The 17,462-nt window shown below is 47.5% G+C and overlaps 1 protein-coding gene across 5 annotated transcripts in view; it reads left to right on the top strand.

The window, feature by feature from the left end:
• The first annotated feature begins 370 nt into the window (after nt 1-370).
• LIMK2 (LIM domain kinase 2) overlaps nt 371-17,462 on the top strand; it is a 30,553-nt gene continuing 13,461 nt past the window's right edge. For 3 of the 5 annotated variants that reach the window (XM_048964103.1, XM_048964104.1, XM_048964107.1), the window contains exons 1-3: nt 371-506; nt 2,331-2,430; nt 16,266-16,401. In XM_048964103.1, coding sequence (XP_048820060.1) covers nt 491-506; nt 2,331-2,430; nt 16,266-16,401 — 252 coding nt within the window. In that variant the 5' untranslated portion in view covers nt 371-490. Of the gene's footprint in view, nt 507-2,330; nt 2,431-10,869; nt 11,764-16,265; nt 16,402-17,462 lie in introns of those variants that run through there. The other 2 variants (XM_048964105.1, XM_048964106.1) reach the window with 2 other exon arrangements.

Here is a 17,462-nt window from a genome sequence, read left to right on the forward strand (position 1 = left end):
GTTGTGAAAGTGATTTAGAATTAAAAAAGAAAAAAAGAAAAAAAAAATGGTTTTATATTGATGGGAGTGAGCTGCCGTTTCTTTGTGCTTGGCGATCGAGCCGAGGAGCCCGCTTCTGCGCTGTGCCTCGGGAAGAGGGAGGCTGGAGTTCCGCTTCCCTCACGGCGGCTCGCCGGGCCGGGCCAGGAGCAGGACGACACCGCCAGACCCGCCGCTCCCGCCGCCGCGTGTGAAGAGCGGGGCCGGGGCCGCGGCCGCGCCGCGATTGGTCCTCGCCGCGGAAAAGGCGGGCTCGCTCTCTCCGACGGAGCGTGAGGGAGGCGGAGCGCCGATTGGCCTGCGGCGAGGAAGGGGGCGGAGCTTCCCTCGGGGCGTGGCGCGGCGCCGACAGAGCGGTTGGCGGGAGGGAAGGAACGGCGGCGCGAGGCTGAGGGAGGCGCGCTCCCGGCCCGGGTGTGGCGCGGCGGTGACGTCAGCGGGGCCCGAGGCCATGGCGGGGCCGCCAGGTGAGAGCTGCGGGGACGCGCGGCGGAGCGGGCGCGCCGCTCCATCGCTCGGGGCCTGTGGCGGGGCCGCGCCGCTTCCTGCCGGCGTCCGGGCGGAGCCGCGGGGTCGGGCCGCAGCGGCGCGGCTCCGCAGGCTTCCGGGCCCTCCGCGTCCTCGAGCCGCCCGAACGTTCCCCGTGGCGGTGCGGCGCTCCGCGGCGCCGTCCCGGCCCCCCCCCCCCCCGCAGGTGCGAAGCCGCTGCGGTGCCGCGTGGCGGTGCGCCGCGAGTTCCTGCGGCGGCGAAGAGTCGGGGATCATCTGATCTCCGTGGGAGAGTGGCGGGGGGCTGCGCTTCGTCCGCTCGGACGCGACGGAGCTGCTGGCCGACCGAGCCGCTCACCGTACGGCGTCGGCACGGTTACGGCGAGCAGAGCGGGCGTCTCGTTGACCTCTGGTGCCCGTGTCTCTCTCGGTTCTCTGCTCCGCTGCTCCGCTTCAAATTCTCACATTGCGGTGACTGCCGGGCTGCTGCTCCAGCCGTTCGGGTGCTGCGTTGCGGGGCGCATCTGTTCCGTGGAGCGCTCGCAGTCACTGAGAGCTGCCCTCTCTCCTGCTGTTAGGCGCTGAGCGCAGAGCTGTGCCTCGCTGATGCCTTGTGCCGCAGGAGTAGCACCCTAACCCTAACTTAAACCAACACTCTAAAGAGGCTGTAGGTAAGGAAAGCACCATCCCTGCGGAAGAAGCATCCTTCCTAGTGCTGAGCTATCCATCCTCTGCAGCTTCCCTCCCTGGCAGCAGACAGCTGCTGTAAGCGCAGTGATCGCAGGGGCAGTGAGGGCAGCTCCCTTCACCGGGAGCGGCCGCTCGGTCCGTGTAAGAGCCTTCTTACACTGCAGGGTGAAGCTGCAGAGGAAAGCCTCAGAAAGAAGGGGCAATCGCTGAGCAACCGCCGAGTTTTAACACTCTTTAGAAACTGGAAGTCTGTGGTTAGTGGTTTTCCTTTTCTAAGCGCAATTCTTTCCTTGTGCATCTTTCCTGCAGTCAGCTTGCAGTAGCAGAAGGAAGCAGCACGATGTGTTCTTTGTGCCATCCTGCGCTCAGCCACATTCTCGGCTCTCTCTTGAATGCACCCAAACATCTGCTTGGATCTCAGATAGCATTTCTCTGTGCCACATTAGTGCTAGAGTCTTTGTACTGTTGTTCTTTTTCCCAGCCTGTATGCGTCCTGGCTGTCTCTGGGGCTTTATGACTTTTTGAACACTGCCAGTATTTTCTGAAGGGACAGCAGGCGGTGACAGCTATTCCTCTTCCTAAGCCTGGCTCCAGTGCAGTGTTGGTTGCACAGTCTTTGCAGGAATATCCTTTTGAGTATGTATTTCCTTCCTGGTAGTCAAGCTGTTCTCTGCTGAATAAGGTTTGTCTTTTTTCCTGTTCTGGGAAATCCAATTAATTACTTGAAAGTGCAGAAATGTTACGTGCTGAGTCAGTGGCATGAGGGGAATGGTAACGTGCCTTCCTGGTGTAGCATGGCTCTAGGAGTTGTCACACTTGGCCCATCTCCACCTGAAATCTCTGCTCCAAGGAGTGGTGCAGCTCTAACTGTGCCATCTTCTGTGAAAAGTAACATTGTTTTCTTCTGCAGAATGTGGAGGAGCACGTGCTGATGTTAGGTCTGGAGGGAAAAAAATGGGGGTTTAGGATGTTAGAGTTCAATTTGGGATCCCTAAACACTGGGGCTACGGTATGCCTGGTGTAATTTAGGGCTGTTCTGTATCGGGGATGCAGCAATCCTTGTTTTCTTTGATGTGAGATGGTTGTTGATATCACCTTATTCCTGTATACAGGTGAAGAAGTCTGGAGATGCCTGGGATGTGGGGACCTCATTGCTGCTGGTCAGCGCCTCTACAGGACAGTTAATGAAGCCTGGCATGTTTCCTGCTTCCGGTAGGTGCAATTTTCTAGCCTTGTTCTGCTGGAGAATGGTGGATGCAGTACTGACAGGAGGTTGGTCTCAAGGCAGTACCCCGCTGCCAGCTCTGTGTCTGACCTGCCCTGCAGCCTGTGCGGAGGCAGCGTGCTGCTGGTCGCAGCCATGCTTCAGTACCCACAGCAGCCCTTTGGAACTGACCTTCAGTTCTGGCTGCAGTCTGATGCTGCCTGGCAAGGTGCTGCCATGCTGACGCACGCACATACGGGAATACAGATAAACTATAAATGCAGGCTCTGATTTGCTGCTGGTAGCAGAAGCCACGCGTTGCGTCTTTGTCTGCAGTTGCATTCCAAGGAATTGCCCAGGCCATCTGAGCTCCCGTCGCTGTTTCCATATGTGGTAGGTGCAGGAGCAATATCAGAGTGTTGGGAAAGCTGCTGATTTGGCAGAGGGGGCTCTTGCCTTTCTTGCAAGTTCTCAGTCTGGTTTTCAGACTCCAGAATGATATTTCTGAAGGGGCTTATGTTTGTCAGAGGAGCAGGAGCTTCTGTTGGCTTCTGGGTAGGAACAACTGTGTCTTGAATCTGGAGAAGTTAATGTTTTGGACCTTGTTAAAGCAAATAGAGGGTAAAGGAAGCCAAAGTGTGGCTTTGGAGGAATGTCTGCTGTGCCAAGACAGGCATCTGTCCCATTGTGTTTAATTTATTACTATAAAAAGACTTTGTTGAATTATGGTTGTTGGTGTATTTTTTAAAAAAGCAAAGCATAGTAGGCTGCCAAAGCAATGTTAGCTCTGTTGACTTGGAAAATGTTGTTAGTTAGAATGCCTTGTTAATCACAGCTTCTGCTCCATATCGCTGCAAATCCCAGCCTTTCTGGACTGAGTATTCATGTTCAGCTATGTTGTGTCAGCTTCACTGAGCCCTGTTTTTCTCTTCTCTCTAACAAGCTGGTGTCCTGTTGTGGAGCTTCCCTGGATTCTCCCAATTAGCCAAACTCCAATTTGTGTGTGCAAGTCTTTTTATGCCTTCTCTTCTACTACTTCTGATGCAAGTCCTGATTTGTAAATGCCTGGGTGCTTGTTGAGGTGAATGACAGCTGAGCTTGAGGCAAACCCTGCCCTTAATGGCACTGAACAGAGAATGTTATGCTGTAGTTTATATTGTAGAATGGAAGTCTTTTTTTTTCTTTTCTTCCTTTTGGTTTTCCATAGAAATGAAGATAACAGCTTTTCTCCTGAAATGTACAGTAACTTGCTGATGCTCTTCCACTCATTACTTTTGGCTAGCTCTGCTGCCCAGCTCAGAGGCCGTGCTGAGTGAACAATTGGAACCTGCACCAGAGGAAGCTGCCCTTCCCTTTTTCCTCGTTCCAGGCTAGCGCCGCTCATGCAAACACATTCCCAGTTTGCACACTGTTCTCCTTTCTCTTCTGTTATCCCCAAGTCATGCTGGGCTGCAGTCTTGTGCTTGATATCCCAAAGCCAAACTTTAAAAAGCCTCTAATGGTAGGAGCCTTTGGCAGCCGGTAGCTGTGAGTTCCGGCAGCTCTTGTGCAGTGTTTTTTACAGTCTTCCTGTGGATTAGCTGCGTCTCTGGCCTGGCACATGATTTCCCTAATGCTGATTGGCATTGATCCAGTCTCGTTAGCTCTGTTAAGCTCGTTAGCTTGGTCAGGCAAGGCTGCTGATCATGCTTGGCACTGGCAGTAGCTGACGTACATGCATGTCTCTGAGGATTTAAGTTTTTTGTCACTTCCCTCCTTCCTCAAGCTGCATGTACAGAAGCTTTGTCTCTGAAACCTGTTTTTTCTCTGGCTTGCAGGGACAAGCAAATCCTTATTCATATATCTTGGACATTTTACATTGTTCCTTGGCTAGCTGATCTTTAGGCTTGAATCTGTTGGCTTAGAGCTGCCCGTGGAGTCTTCTTTTAGATGTTTCTGACACAATCTCTGTTGTGAATTAACTCTGAATGTGCTTTTTTTTTTCGCCTCTGTAATCTGTTGAGTTAGCATCCATTTCAAAGGTCATTTTTTTTTTCATTGATAAATGACTTCCCTGGATTTGGAACATATATTGCACAAGAATTCAAACTTAGATAAGGAAATACAGAGGTGACATGCTGTCTTTTTCCTAGATCTGGATCACTTTTACTGAAGGGAATTGTTGGAAGAAGAATGCATATTTGTTTTTTACTACCTAGACATGCTGTTCTTTTAGCTTTTAGTCCATTTTGTCCGTATTACAAAATAGAGGTACTGCCTCATATGCATAAAGTATCAATACCTGGGGTTTTGATGTCCGTTATTTTGTCGATTATCCCTCCCCCATCTCCCCACAGATAAAGACAGTATTAAATACAATTCCCTCTTTTTATAAGGATGTTGCACATTTACACACCTGAGGGATGGGATGTCATCCAGAGAGACCTAGACAGGTTGAGCCGTGGGCTCAGGTGAACCTTGTAAGGTTCAACAAATCCAAGTCTTGCACCTGGGTCGTGGCAGCCCTGCTCTCAGTACAAGCCAGGGGATGTGAGGATGGAGTACAGCCCTGCCAAAAGAGGACTTGGGGATACTGGTGGATGGCAGCTAGATGTAAGCCAGCAAAGTGCCCTCACAGCCCAGAACGCCAACCAGATCATGGGTTGCATCTAAAGAAGCACAGCCAGCATGGCGGGGGGGATCTGCCCCTCTGCTCTGTGCTGTGAGACCTCACCTGAACTGCTGCATCCAAATGTAGGGTCCTCAGTACAGGAGAGACATGGACCTGTTGGGGTGCATCCAGGGGAGGGCCACAAAAATGCTCCAAGGGATGGAAAGCCTCCCTGTGAGGACAGGCTGAGCTGGGGCTGTGCAGCATGGAGAGGAGAAGGCTCCAGGGAGAGCTGAGAGCAGCCTTCAGTATCTACAAGGGGTCTATAAGAAAGAAGGGGACAGACTCTTTGGCAAGCTTTGTTGTGATGAGACAAGAGGAAATGGTTTCAAACTAAAAGAGGGGAGATTCAGATTGGATATCAGGAAGAAGCTGTTTACAATGGGGTGGTGAGGCACTGCACAGGGCGCCCAGAGAGGTGGTGGTGCCCCATCCCTGCAGCACCCACAGTCAGGGGATGGGGCTGTGAGCACTGGTGGAGCTGTGGGTGTCCCTGGGCACTGCAGGGGTTGGACTAAATGGCTTTTAAGGATCCCTTCCAACTCAAACCATTTTGTGATTCTGTTTGAATCTGAGTAGGATGGGATGAGAAGACTCACGTGCACGGTTTTGTTACGGACGCAATATTAGTGAAAAATATAGTATTGATTATTTGGAAACTACAGGTTCAGATCAAGTCTGCTGGATACATCCAAGTGGAAAATGCTTTTGGATCCAGATGAAGGAAGTTATTGAGAATGGTGGTAGGAATCCCTGCTGTAGCAGAGTGCTTAAGAACTTCTTAGGAAGGAAGACGGCTGAGGTTAAGTTCCTTCCGAACCGAAATAACAGAGGATGTATATTATTATGGTCTATAAAATGAATCTAATTTAAGTAGCCAAGCAACACAGGCTTGCTGCAGAAATCTCAAACAAAAGCCAAACCCTCCACATTAGAGAAAAAATGTTCAAAGTGTGTCTTCAAAATACTCCAGTCTATCAAATGTGATGGATTTCTAAAGATTTTACAGTTTCAGATTTAAATACAGACTATTTAGTTTATACCCAAAACAAAACATTTAGAAGCTGAAAATCATCAGGAGCTTGCAGAATGGAGTCCTGATTCTGGAAGAGGAAGGGAAAACACAGGGAATTTTGTATCGATCCAAACCTTTTTCATGAGTTGGCCTAAAGAACTGAGAGACTGAAGATGAGGATGACCATAAACCATTAATTCAGCTTGGGCCAGTATTTCCATTTTGCTGACTACAGCAGACTCCTATGCACATGCATTGCAGCTTGATCTGGAAAAAATCTACTGATGGCTTTATGAATTAGTTTTTAAAATGATATTATAAAATAGTTAATGCTAAGTTAGCAGTATAAAGGTTGATTTAGAAAGTGCAAGCTTTTGATATCCGAGTATACATTAAATCTTTTCATGCTGATGGGGAGTTACATCATTATATGTAACGAATTTTAAGTAGCAAATTGACTTTCCAGTGTAACCTATTGGCTACAATTACATACAGTCTTGAAATCTTTAAGAAACCGCTTACACTTGTTAGTATAACAGTAACATGAAGTCTAAACTAATAAAATTTGTTTAAATCACACTATAAACTGATGTATTATTTAAAGTTAATTCATATGACAGATTGTTTTTGTATTCAAGTGCCTGCACTCCTCTTTTTTTTTTTAATTAAACTTCCCTGTTACCCTTTACTGGATCCAGAAGCTACTGCAAATGCTGTAAGCTCCAGCAGGCTGCTTTCTCTAAACAGGAACTTGAAAAAACAGAGCACTTTTGGCAGAGTGCAGAACTGGCTCTGTCTCCTGTGGGCATTCTGAAGCGAATGTGAACCAAATTACCTTTCTGCCCATTTCTCAGCAGACGTTGAAAGGAGGCTCTTCCCGGAATCCCTCGCTGCTGCCCGCACTGTTGGTCTGCAGCATGACAAGTGTCTGCTGCTGGAGCGGGGCTGCGTTCACCGTGCTGTGCTGAGGGGGTGCCTGAGTTCTGAGCTGCAGAGGAGAAAGAGACCCAAAGTTCATTTGCAAATTCTAGGGATTTGATTTCTTATAGAGGCATGTGATTTTTCTTTTCTACACTGAATTGTATGTTACAGAAATATTTTTGCTCAGCAAAACTTAACGAATCACCTTGATTCTTTTTACATTTGGGGGTGCAGGAAGGCAAACCTGGCAATCTTGCATGTGTAATTGCTTTTGTGTAGCTAGTTGAGTATCTTGCAGGGGTTGAAGGATAAACTAGATGCCTTCTGAGGGTGTTTCCCAGATCTTTTTCCTGTGGTTTTTAAGATACCTACTAAGCTTACCCTTCTGTTTGAAGCAATACATACAGCTTAGGAATGACCACAAAACTGGTAGCTAATGGGTCACCAGGCAGTGTGCCAGCACTGCAGCTTATCCATCAGGCTACATCTACTAGCACTTCACTGTCTTTAATGTTACAATTTATCTGTCTTCAGAAATCTGGCTGCCATCTGAATCCATTTCTTCTAGTTGTGCTCACAATGGATGTGGAAAACAAGCTTTTTAACCCCCCTTCTGTTGTTCAAGTAACCTTTTCCTGTTTGCAAGCAGCAATCGTGTCTCTTGTCAGTCTTGGCTAGACTGAGCTGAAGAAGCCCTGGATCTAGTTCTTCCTCGTGGGCTGTGTATAGAGTTCAGTACAGCTCTCTTGGTTCAAATTGTTTGGCACAGGCCTTCATTTTCTGAGAGCTGCTTCCTCCCCACAGACAACTGGACAAATAGATGTGCAGTGACAGGATGTGAAGCTGAAATGTACCGATGTTGGCAGATAAAGATGTAAGCACAGGTATGTTCGAGATGCATTTGAAATGAGGTGCTGTTTGCTACTTTAACTCTTCCAGCTGTGAATGCAGACAGGTTTTGTACGCACACCAGGTGAATTTGGGAGCAGTAACAATGCATGTGAAATATGACAGGAACAGGAAAAGAGGGATCTTCCTGGTCCTTCTGTAGTTTCTGGGAATTGCATAAAGCTATCAGAGCCTCAGAGGTGACAGCTCCTCTCCACTAATCCTGCAGGCCCCTGGGAATGCCTCTTTAATGACGACTCCATCAGCTTTGAAATACAGCAGCTCACTATCAGATGTAGGGAGGAATAGTTGCTAAGTGCCTGTTTGCACACAGGTTGCCACAGCTGCTCAGGAATTTAAAAATCCAAAGGAATTGAGTAACACTTTGCAGGTGCAAGTGGTCACATTCCTCAGGTGAATCTTAACAGCTCTTGGAGACATGGATGACAGCCCTTTGTATCTAGGGGAGCTGGAAGTTCCAGTCTGAGCTTTTTAGTTAACTTGTGCAGCTTGTCCTTCTAGGACACTGTTATCAGAGAATGTAATATCAGTGTAATTACAATTAATCAGACCAGTATGTGCCAGGCTTTCCATATGAGTGAGATGGGATCATTCCCCCAAAGAGTTCAGCAGTCTGCACAGACAAAGCAGCAAGCTAGGAAGCAAGTAAAGATGCTGTGTGCCAGTCCTGCTGCCACCAGTTACATGCTGTCATCATTTACACGTCAGAAGTAGCTGCTTCTGAAATGATGTATGATCTATGAAGTTTCAAGGAGTCTCAGTTTCTTTGTTTGCTTCTCGGGCTGTAGGTATTCAGTAGGTCTGCAGCCATTAGGTATGTATGGGGGATGTCTGGGCTCTCTCTCCATCCCACTGCAATGTTGGATACTGAAAGGCATTGCTGTCTGAAGTTCTGCAGCTGTTTAGAGCTGAGGTGCAGTAACAAAGGTGAGCTTCACTTCACTGTTGGTTTTGGTTTACTGGAGAGCTGTGTGCAAGAGCTTTCACTCAGCAGTGTGTGCGTACCAAGCGGTGTTTGTTTCAGTACCTGATGTCAGGAGCTTGACTCTGTCTTTCAACACCAGCGAAGCATATGTTAGGTGTAAGCGCCTTGGAAATACAATGAGGTGTTAGGATTGTATTGAAGAATTTGGAATGCCTCCAAACTGCACCCATGCTGGAACAAAGACCTGCTGCAGCCTCTTCAGGCATCAAGTGGTGCCTTTTCCCCAGCTTACACCAGTCTGCACACATACTGAAGTGCCTGTCTGTGCCAGGGTAAATCTGTGTATCCTAGGGCTGGAAGATAGGCTGAGCACTGCATCTGTCTGTAGATATGCTATTGGACAGAATAAACTGTAGTAAACAAGGTGTCTAGCTATGCAGCAAACCTTTCTGCTTAAAGTTCTTAATCACTTGAATATCACAAAGCTGTGATGCATTTTTCTGGGGACAAAGCTGTAAAATCTGTGGTATTTGCAGCTCACTTTGCATGTTGAGTCATTGTTGAAGCTTTTCACGTGTTCCCTTCTCTTGCCAGCTGTAATGTTCAGGCTTATATCTCTGGCAAAAATCACTGTGCAATTCCACAGCACGGGAAGGAAAGCAGCCCCTGTTGTGCAGTAGAGATACTGTGTCAGCATTTGCAAGAGAGAAATACAGATACTTGACCTCAGATTGTTTAAAAATAAATTTGCTTTGGTGCACGTTGGTGTTTAGAGATGGTATCGGTAAAATTACACAGAAGAGGTCCCCTCCACCTGCTCATCAACATTCTTGAAGTGCAGTCATTCTGGCAGGAATTCAGATCTAGAATGAATGAATACATTAACACCTTTTCCAGAGCCCTGTTATCAGGGCTGTTGCTTTCTCAAATAGGTCATACAGACAAAAGCAAGAAGTAAGAAGAGAATTCTGCACAGGATAAAGAAAGTTACTGACTGCTGCTGGGGCTCCTGCTGAAGTAAAATCATTTTGATAAGATGTTTCCTGTTTAAAATAGACATTTGGACTATGTGTCCTTCGGCTTTAAGGAAGTCTCAGACAAAATCCCTTCCCAGGTGCTGAGCTGTCTGGGTGGTTTTTATTACTTTGAAGTTAGGCTTTATCTACTGGCTTCATTCACAGACTAGCTGGCTGCTTATCACATCTGTGGATCAAAACTTCAAAGGTTTGTCTGTAAGGCTGGGATTTATGAGGTCACGTGGAATCCCCCTTGGAGGGAGTTCAGCCCGCGGTAGCAGTTCTGTGGGGAAAAGCCTTTGTCTGTAGGTGATACTGCGGCAAGGAGGGGCCCTGCGATGCACCCGAGGTATGTGTGTGTTGTGGGGTGGTGCTGATAGCAGGGGAGTGCTGGGCTGTGAGCACTGCTCCATTTACAGCACGCAACGTATAGAGAATGTGGGAGACCAGAGCGCATTCCTAGACACAGACTCACCGTGTTGCTGCTTCCAGTAGAGCTGTGTGAAATGTCAGAAGGAATTAGATCCGTGCTGGAGCTGACAGCCTCACTGGGCTCTGCAGCACTTCACTGTGCTTTTACAGCCGGGCTTAGAAACTGCATGAGGGAAAAGGGAGAAAATATACATATATTTATTATTATTTTCATGAAGATGGCTGTTTAAGAAGGGGGGAAAAATGCTGCCTGGCTTTCTGCTTACTTCAATAGCAAGCAGCAGCTGTCAAATCTGTAGCCAAGGCTCAGCCCCAAGCATCCATCGGACAATATGCCAACAGAGACGAGCATCTCCAGTAAAAGCACATCTGAGCAGTGTTACCTCTGGAACATAGCACGATTTTCAGGCTGCGTTCAGGCATGCCAGGCTTTGCTGACTGTACAGAAATGGGAGGGCTCAGTGCAGCAGCATACATTTATTGCATCTCAGTTTCATGCTAACCGTTTTAGCTGATTTGGCCACTAGAGATCACGCTTGGCTTCAGAGCAAGCAAAGTGATGTAACTACATGTGCTGCAAGTAGGAGAGAGTACTGCCTGTGCTGATTTATACCTCTCAGCTTCCTTCCAGGAGATGCAGATTAGGTTAAGTGATTGAATGATCTCTGTGTTGAAAGCATTGGAAGAAAAGTTGATTTTCCTTGGATGAAGCACCCTGGGAAGTTACTTTCTGCAAGAGGATGACCATACAGACTGTGAAGGCAGTATATCCCAGCTCACTGTACGGGATTTAGGGAAGCATGTAGTAAACATTAATCTGAAGGGGACGTGGCTAGCTGTCTTCCTTAGTCTCAGCCTTCCTCGATTTGTCCATCAGAAAGTAGCACTGCTTCAAAGAGTGACTTCAGGTTAATGACTCGGGAAAAGCGACCCTCGTTCAGCACTTCCTAATGCAGCCCCCTTTGGATCAAAGCTCCTCCCATGCCTTGCAGAGAAGTAGAGCTTATTCAGCCTCTGCAGCCACACGCTGTCCTCCTGCAATGGCTCCTCCTCCCCTCCCACCCTTGGGTGGATCCAGAGAAGGGAAAAACTTGACAATAGTTAGCAAGCAGCAGAGCTCTGAAGAACTATTGCAGAAGCATGTCTAACTAGGCTGGGTAGCAGTCATTCTATCCTCCCCAAGGGTGCCGGTGCCGCTGAGTGCAGGAGAGGATGGTTTCAGCCTTGGGAGCCAGGAAAAATCTGAGAAGAAATGAGCAGACGAGAGACCTGGCATTCCTTGGGCAGCTTGAAAGAGAGGTGAGGTGTCTGAATCAGCGCAAGATTAAATGAGCACTGGCTGCTGCCATGTTGGCAGAACAGAGCTGTTCAGAGGCAGTTGGACAAGTCTGTGGCTGAGCCGGTTCATCCACTGTTGAAGATGGGAAGTTACTTGTCAGCCCCTGCTTACTTCGCTCCCAAGGATCCCTTTCGGTAAGTCTTGCATGGGATTAGCAGTTGATCTTCAAGCTGTCATTTCACCCCTGTAATGCTATCCTAAGCAGTTAGCATGTGAGGTGCAAAGAGTGCGATCTGGGCTTGTGTGCAGGGAACAGCTGGCCTCAACCCAGGGTGCTTTGAGGAAAGGTGCTGCTTACCAGCCTCCCTCCTTGCTCTGTGAGGAAAAGCACAGTGTTGCAGAGCAGTGTCTATGTAGCCCAGGCGGGCAGACTGTGTTACAGAGTGGCACACTGCTTTACCCCGTGCCCCTGTGCTTTGCTCCACTGCCAGAGGAATGAGATTACTGCGGCTGCTGCTACTTGCATCTCTTCCAGTGCTGCTTTATTGGGGCACAGTATGGGCTGAGGGAGTGCCACATGCTGCTGTGGAGTTCAAGGAGATGATGTAATCTGCAGTGAGGCAATCCATAATCTTGTTTGAGAAAGAAATAAAGTACCTTGCAGGTAACTAGGGACTTGCCACACACTTCACTTAAATGGAAATGATTCTTGTCCCGTGATATTTTGGTTTGTATTAACAACCATTTTTGGCTCGGTCAAACAAGTGAGGCTTGAGAAAGGCTACAGAATAAGGCTTTGATTGCATTACATCTCCATGGTGAAAGCTGTTAGCGGGGCTGAGTACAGCCAGGATGGTGACTGACGCTAATGTGCTGATAAGGTGAATAAATGGGGGCTGGCAGTTCCATTGTCTCTCTCCTGTCCCCTCTACGTGGATTTGCACACTGGTGTACTGATTTGGAGGTGGATAGCCTTTTGTTTGCACAGAGTAGGGTAGGAGTAAATACTGCTGTGCAATGGCTAAACTTCAGCAGCAACTTTCTGTGAAAGCATCCTCTTTCTGAAGGCAGGTGAGCAGCCATTCATTATCTGTACTACAGAGAGAGCATCCTGCTAAGCCATAGGTGCACCCACCAAGTGGCATGAAAATAACTTTGCATAGTCAGAGCTTAAACGTTATGTACTTAGTCTGTGTTTTGTTGCATCTGTGCTTCTTTGGCCAGCATCTCTTACAGCCAGAGCACACACTTGTGCTGGGCCCAGCTGAGAAGCCTTTGGGATAGCTGCAGGCTGGAGTTATGCAGCCTGTCCACAGCCTGTCCTCTTCCCCTCTGCGTGCAGAATTGGAACCGCAGTCCTTTGGAGCCTAGCGGTAACTGATCCAGCCTGACAGTGTGTGGGGGGTAGATTTTATTAATGAGCCCTTCTCAAAGGGATCATCTCTTCAGTGCCAGGGAAGTCTTTGCTTCCATGAGGGTATTGGCTTTCATTTAGATGTAAAAGAGATGTCCCATGGATTGAATCTCCATCTCGCTGAAAACCAGGCTGGGTACGTGGTGCCACTTGATCTTCCCACTGCCCCCCACAAACCCAAGCAGCCATCGAGCACCGATTTGTGAACTCTTGCTGCAGCATTACATTCTCAGGGTCTCACTCTAGGTGCTGATGGGGCTCCTGGAGGATGACTACAGGAGGCAGATTAAATTATTCTTAATTACTAAGGATGCAAAGTGGAGATACTGTATAATAAAAGCTCTGCAGATCTGAAAGTGGTGGCTAGTGTGCAAGAAGAGCCACATCAAGCAGGGCTGCTAGCAGTCCTCCAAGAAATGTGGTTACCATGCTTGGCTACTGTGCCTGGCTACTATGCCATAAGAATGGCCAATCATGGATTAGCTGCTTGTAATCTAAAAGAGAAGCAAGAAGTCTTTTCTTTTGGTTGCAGTGACTGGCAAAGATGAGCTTGTTCACTTTCTCTAGAGGTAACTGAATTTCTTTTTCAGCTGATGTGAGGACAAGCAATGGCAGTGCTGTAATGCTGCGCACAACAGTGAAGTGGGAAGGGAAGGAGACAATGCTTCTACCTTCTGTGATAAAGATCTGACGTATCTCTTGAGTGAAAGTCATGTGGAACATTCATGTGATGCCTTTATCTGGGTAAAGGCACTGAAACCATTCTTAGAACTATACCTGTGTGCTGCCAGCCCTCAACACCTGACAAATCTAACGCCTTTCTAAGTGATAGTGAGGGATGAAACAGCCAGTTAGAGCCATTACCAGCACCTAGCTTCTCTGGGGCTGGTTGCTTTGTTCCTGTTGCCTCATTGCTCAGGGTGGGGTGCTGAGCCTTGAGCTGCAAACTTGTCCTGCCCAGATTTGTTTAATTGCATAGCAAAGAACTGACTGCTTGCTGGCTCCACCCCCTCACCTTCATTTTGCTATGGGTTTGTTGCAAATTAAATACCAGTGCTTGTTTCCAGATGGAAGCAAAAAGGTTAGAATCAGTAAGGAAGCAGGGGGAAGGCAAAGGGAGGACAAGTGTATGTGATCTTTTGGAGCCTGTCTGAAGCAACTGCAGTTGTGTTGTTTTTGTAGAAACTTCAAGTTTCTTAAGTAGAAAAAGATGTGGTTGAAGTTGTAGAAGGGGTAAAGAAGTTTAAGGAGGTATTGTGCTTAAAAGCAAATAAAATAGCCCACCTGCTTGGGGAGAACTTGGACAGAAAAGTGGCTCTTGAAGTCCTGGTAGAGCAGTCCCCAGTCTGCAGTGTTGCTGTCTGCATCCCAGGTGCAGGTCTGGTCACAGCTCCCTGTTTGAAGATGTAATCATGCTCAGAGCATGCACTGGTACAGGCATGCACGCAGAAGTCAGGTAAGTCTGAGGGATCCAATTCACCCATGCTGAGCCAGATGTTCCTGCCACAGAGTGATAGAAATCTTTGCTGTTGGTCTCCACTTGTTCTTTCTCCCTCCCACTCACCTACTTGATCATTCAGCTTGGGGTATTTACTGCAAGCAAAGCCAAGGACTAGTGGTTGAAGGCAAAATGCATCGCAGGGCCCTCTAGATCTCTTGCATACCACAAGCAGGGTGTAACCCTGACAGTGCCCCAAGGCTTGGGCTATAATAATTCAAGTACCCTTGGTAGTAAGGTGAAGTTACTGCTCCCCCTGCTCAGAAGTTAACAGGAGTTGTTGCACGTGGTGGAGCCATTTCCCATCACAGAGGGAGGGGAAACAGTATTTGGAGCTGCTCAGCTGGGAGAACAAACAGTATAAAGTGAAGGAGCAGCTTTCCTGAGGGCAGGGTATGGCATTAAATACTGAGGTGTGTTTTCCCCTAAAACTGTAGGCTACTTACAGGCAGCTTCATCTTGTTGCTTGGCAGTCTCTTGAGACAGAGTAAAGAACTCTGGTTGGAGTTGGTTCCATGTTGGATCACAACCAGCGTCTCATATCAGTATGCTCGTTACATGTTGGTGGAGTTTACAAGGAATGTCTTTGGCACAAATAAGCTTTCAGAAAGCTTGTGAAAGGTGAGGCCAGCAGTAGCTCTCTTCTTAGACTGGAAGCATGTGAAATGTGTACCTCCACTGCCACACACTGCCTTTAATGCACTTGGTGCTGTAGAGAGCCCTGCTGTGCAGGAGGGCACGCTCACACCTCCCTTGGGGTTCCCCTCCAGTACAGTAACTGAGCAGGAGAAGAAACTCCTCCTCCAGCCTTTGGGAAAACATTGTGCTGATAAAGGCATCGAGGTGTTGCCTAAAACCAAGTAATGGTCACTAACCTGCCTTGGGTTCTGCGCTCAGAAACGGCCAGTGCCAGACTGTTTTCCTTTTAAAGTCAGAGAACGTGCTGCCCAGGGCTCATGGAATAATCCTCAGTGGTGCAACTGCTGAGGGAGTGTAGTCCTGTCTGTGGCCTTATCTCTTCATTAAGTCACACCTGTGTGCTGCAGAAGTTGAATTCCTTTTCCCAGCGTGTCCTGCTGAGGCAGGATTATTTGGTGCTCAGGAAGCCTGAAGATCTGCGTTCTGCTTGTGATTTGCTAAAATGATATCTGCAGCAGAATTGCTGCTTGTCTTTCCTTGTTTGAGGGCTTTGTTTGTCTATTGGCTTTTTGCAGATAAAGGATGAATAATGATCGTTTCTTGAAATGGGAGCTTTTGGGAAAAGGTGGTTTGTGGAGGATTAGAGGGGCCTTCCACAAAGCTTGGTGTGAAATTGGTTTTGTAATGCGTAGGGAAGTGGATCCTACCTCCATTTCCTAAGGTAGCCAAGGAGAGAGGTGCTCAGGTAGAAGGCTGTTCTATAGAAACACTGTGTAGAAACGCAGCAGAGCTGTCTGTGTGCCAGCCAACTGCACACTCAGAGGGAGAGGGTACTAATATCTTTAATGCAGAATGTGTAAACCGACTGACGTGTTCTAAGAAGTGAATGGAATTTGTTTGAAACTTTGGAAGCCTGCCTTTTCCTTCGTATTGGTTGACACCACCTCTCCTTATGAAACCATGGTGTTGGTACAAATCCTCAGCTGAAAATGCCTCGACAAATGGGGGGATTTAGTGACACAGTAACTAGAACAGCCAGCAGTGAGCTGCTGCTGAGTGCCTCTTTTCTCCATGCAGGAGGGGATGTTTTCCATTGCTCTGTGACTCACTGCTAACTGGAACTGTGCTTCTTTGTTTCCTTCAAGGTGTTCTGAATGCCAGGATCCCCTCACTAACTGGTACTATGAGAAAGATGGGAAGCTGTACTGCCACAAAGACTACTGGGGGAAGTTTGGGGAATCTTGCCATGGCTGCTCTCTGCTGATGACTGGACCTGTGATGGTAAGGACTCTGCTATACCTGCCTCCAACTCCTTGTCCTTGGTTGGGAGTTGTCCTCACTGTGCAAACAACCAAATAAACTGATAGCTCTCCTGATACTCAGCTTTTGTATCGGACATCTACAATAAGGCTTATCAACATTCATTTTTAACAAGAGTGACTTAAAGGAGAGAGCATGAAGATCTGAAGCATGTGAACAAAGAGGAAGGTGTTGAAATGCACGAGAATGAGAAATAGGAGGATGAGTGATGGGATGCCAGTTTCTGTAGCACAGAGCTCCGGTGTTTGTGGGGTGATTTTCCTCTGCAGTGCAAAGTCAGACCTCTCAGCTCAGGATAAGCAGCAGTTCTGGCTTTGGGGAAGATTGCCACCTAGACTGTAGTGCGAGTGGGTTTCAGGCCAGTGCTGAATTGAAATGGCTTTAGTCCTGCTTGGTTTAAAACACTGAACTATGCCTGCACAATATGGGGTTCCACTGCTTGCCCAGCATTGCAAATATGTAACCTCTAAAGCTGTCAAGAATGAAATAAACCCATTATTTTTCAAAAGCCTCAATAAAAACATTACTCTTATTAGTACTGAAACAGTTTCTCATTGCCTGTTGAAGTCTTTGCAAAATATGGTCAACAAGGGAAATTATCATAAGGAAAATAGAACCTCAATGTAGAAAAATATCCTTCAGAAGTATTTTGTAGTTTCAGCTGACTGTTTTTTTTATTATTTTTTTTCCTCCCTGTCAGCTGTCGGGTGAAGTATCCTAATTTGTGCATTGCCTGTCTGCCAAAAAAAAAAGCCCTTTCAGTTTTATTAATTCAGGCGTAACATTAGTTATCATGCCAAGAGCAAGTGAACAGGAAGGTTTAATATCTTGTTTACTAGTCTGCAGCAGACTATCAACTATTTTTGATAGCAGAGCTGCTGCCAAATGTAACAGAGGTTCCTGGACGCAGGCTTTGCTTTGCATGTTGACATGTTTGTTTAAGCGAAGTTTTGCAAACAAAGCAGCAGGGATGGGGTTCTGGAAAGGCAGAATGGGCTAAGGAAACTCTCCAGTAAAAGCTG

The sequence above is a fragment of the Lagopus muta genome, chromosome 17 (genome assembly GCF_023343835.1).
Source record: "Lagopus muta isolate bLagMut1 chromosome 17, bLagMut1 primary, whole genome shotgun sequence".
NCBI lineage: Eukaryota > Metazoa > Chordata > Aves > Galliformes > Phasianidae > Lagopus > Lagopus muta.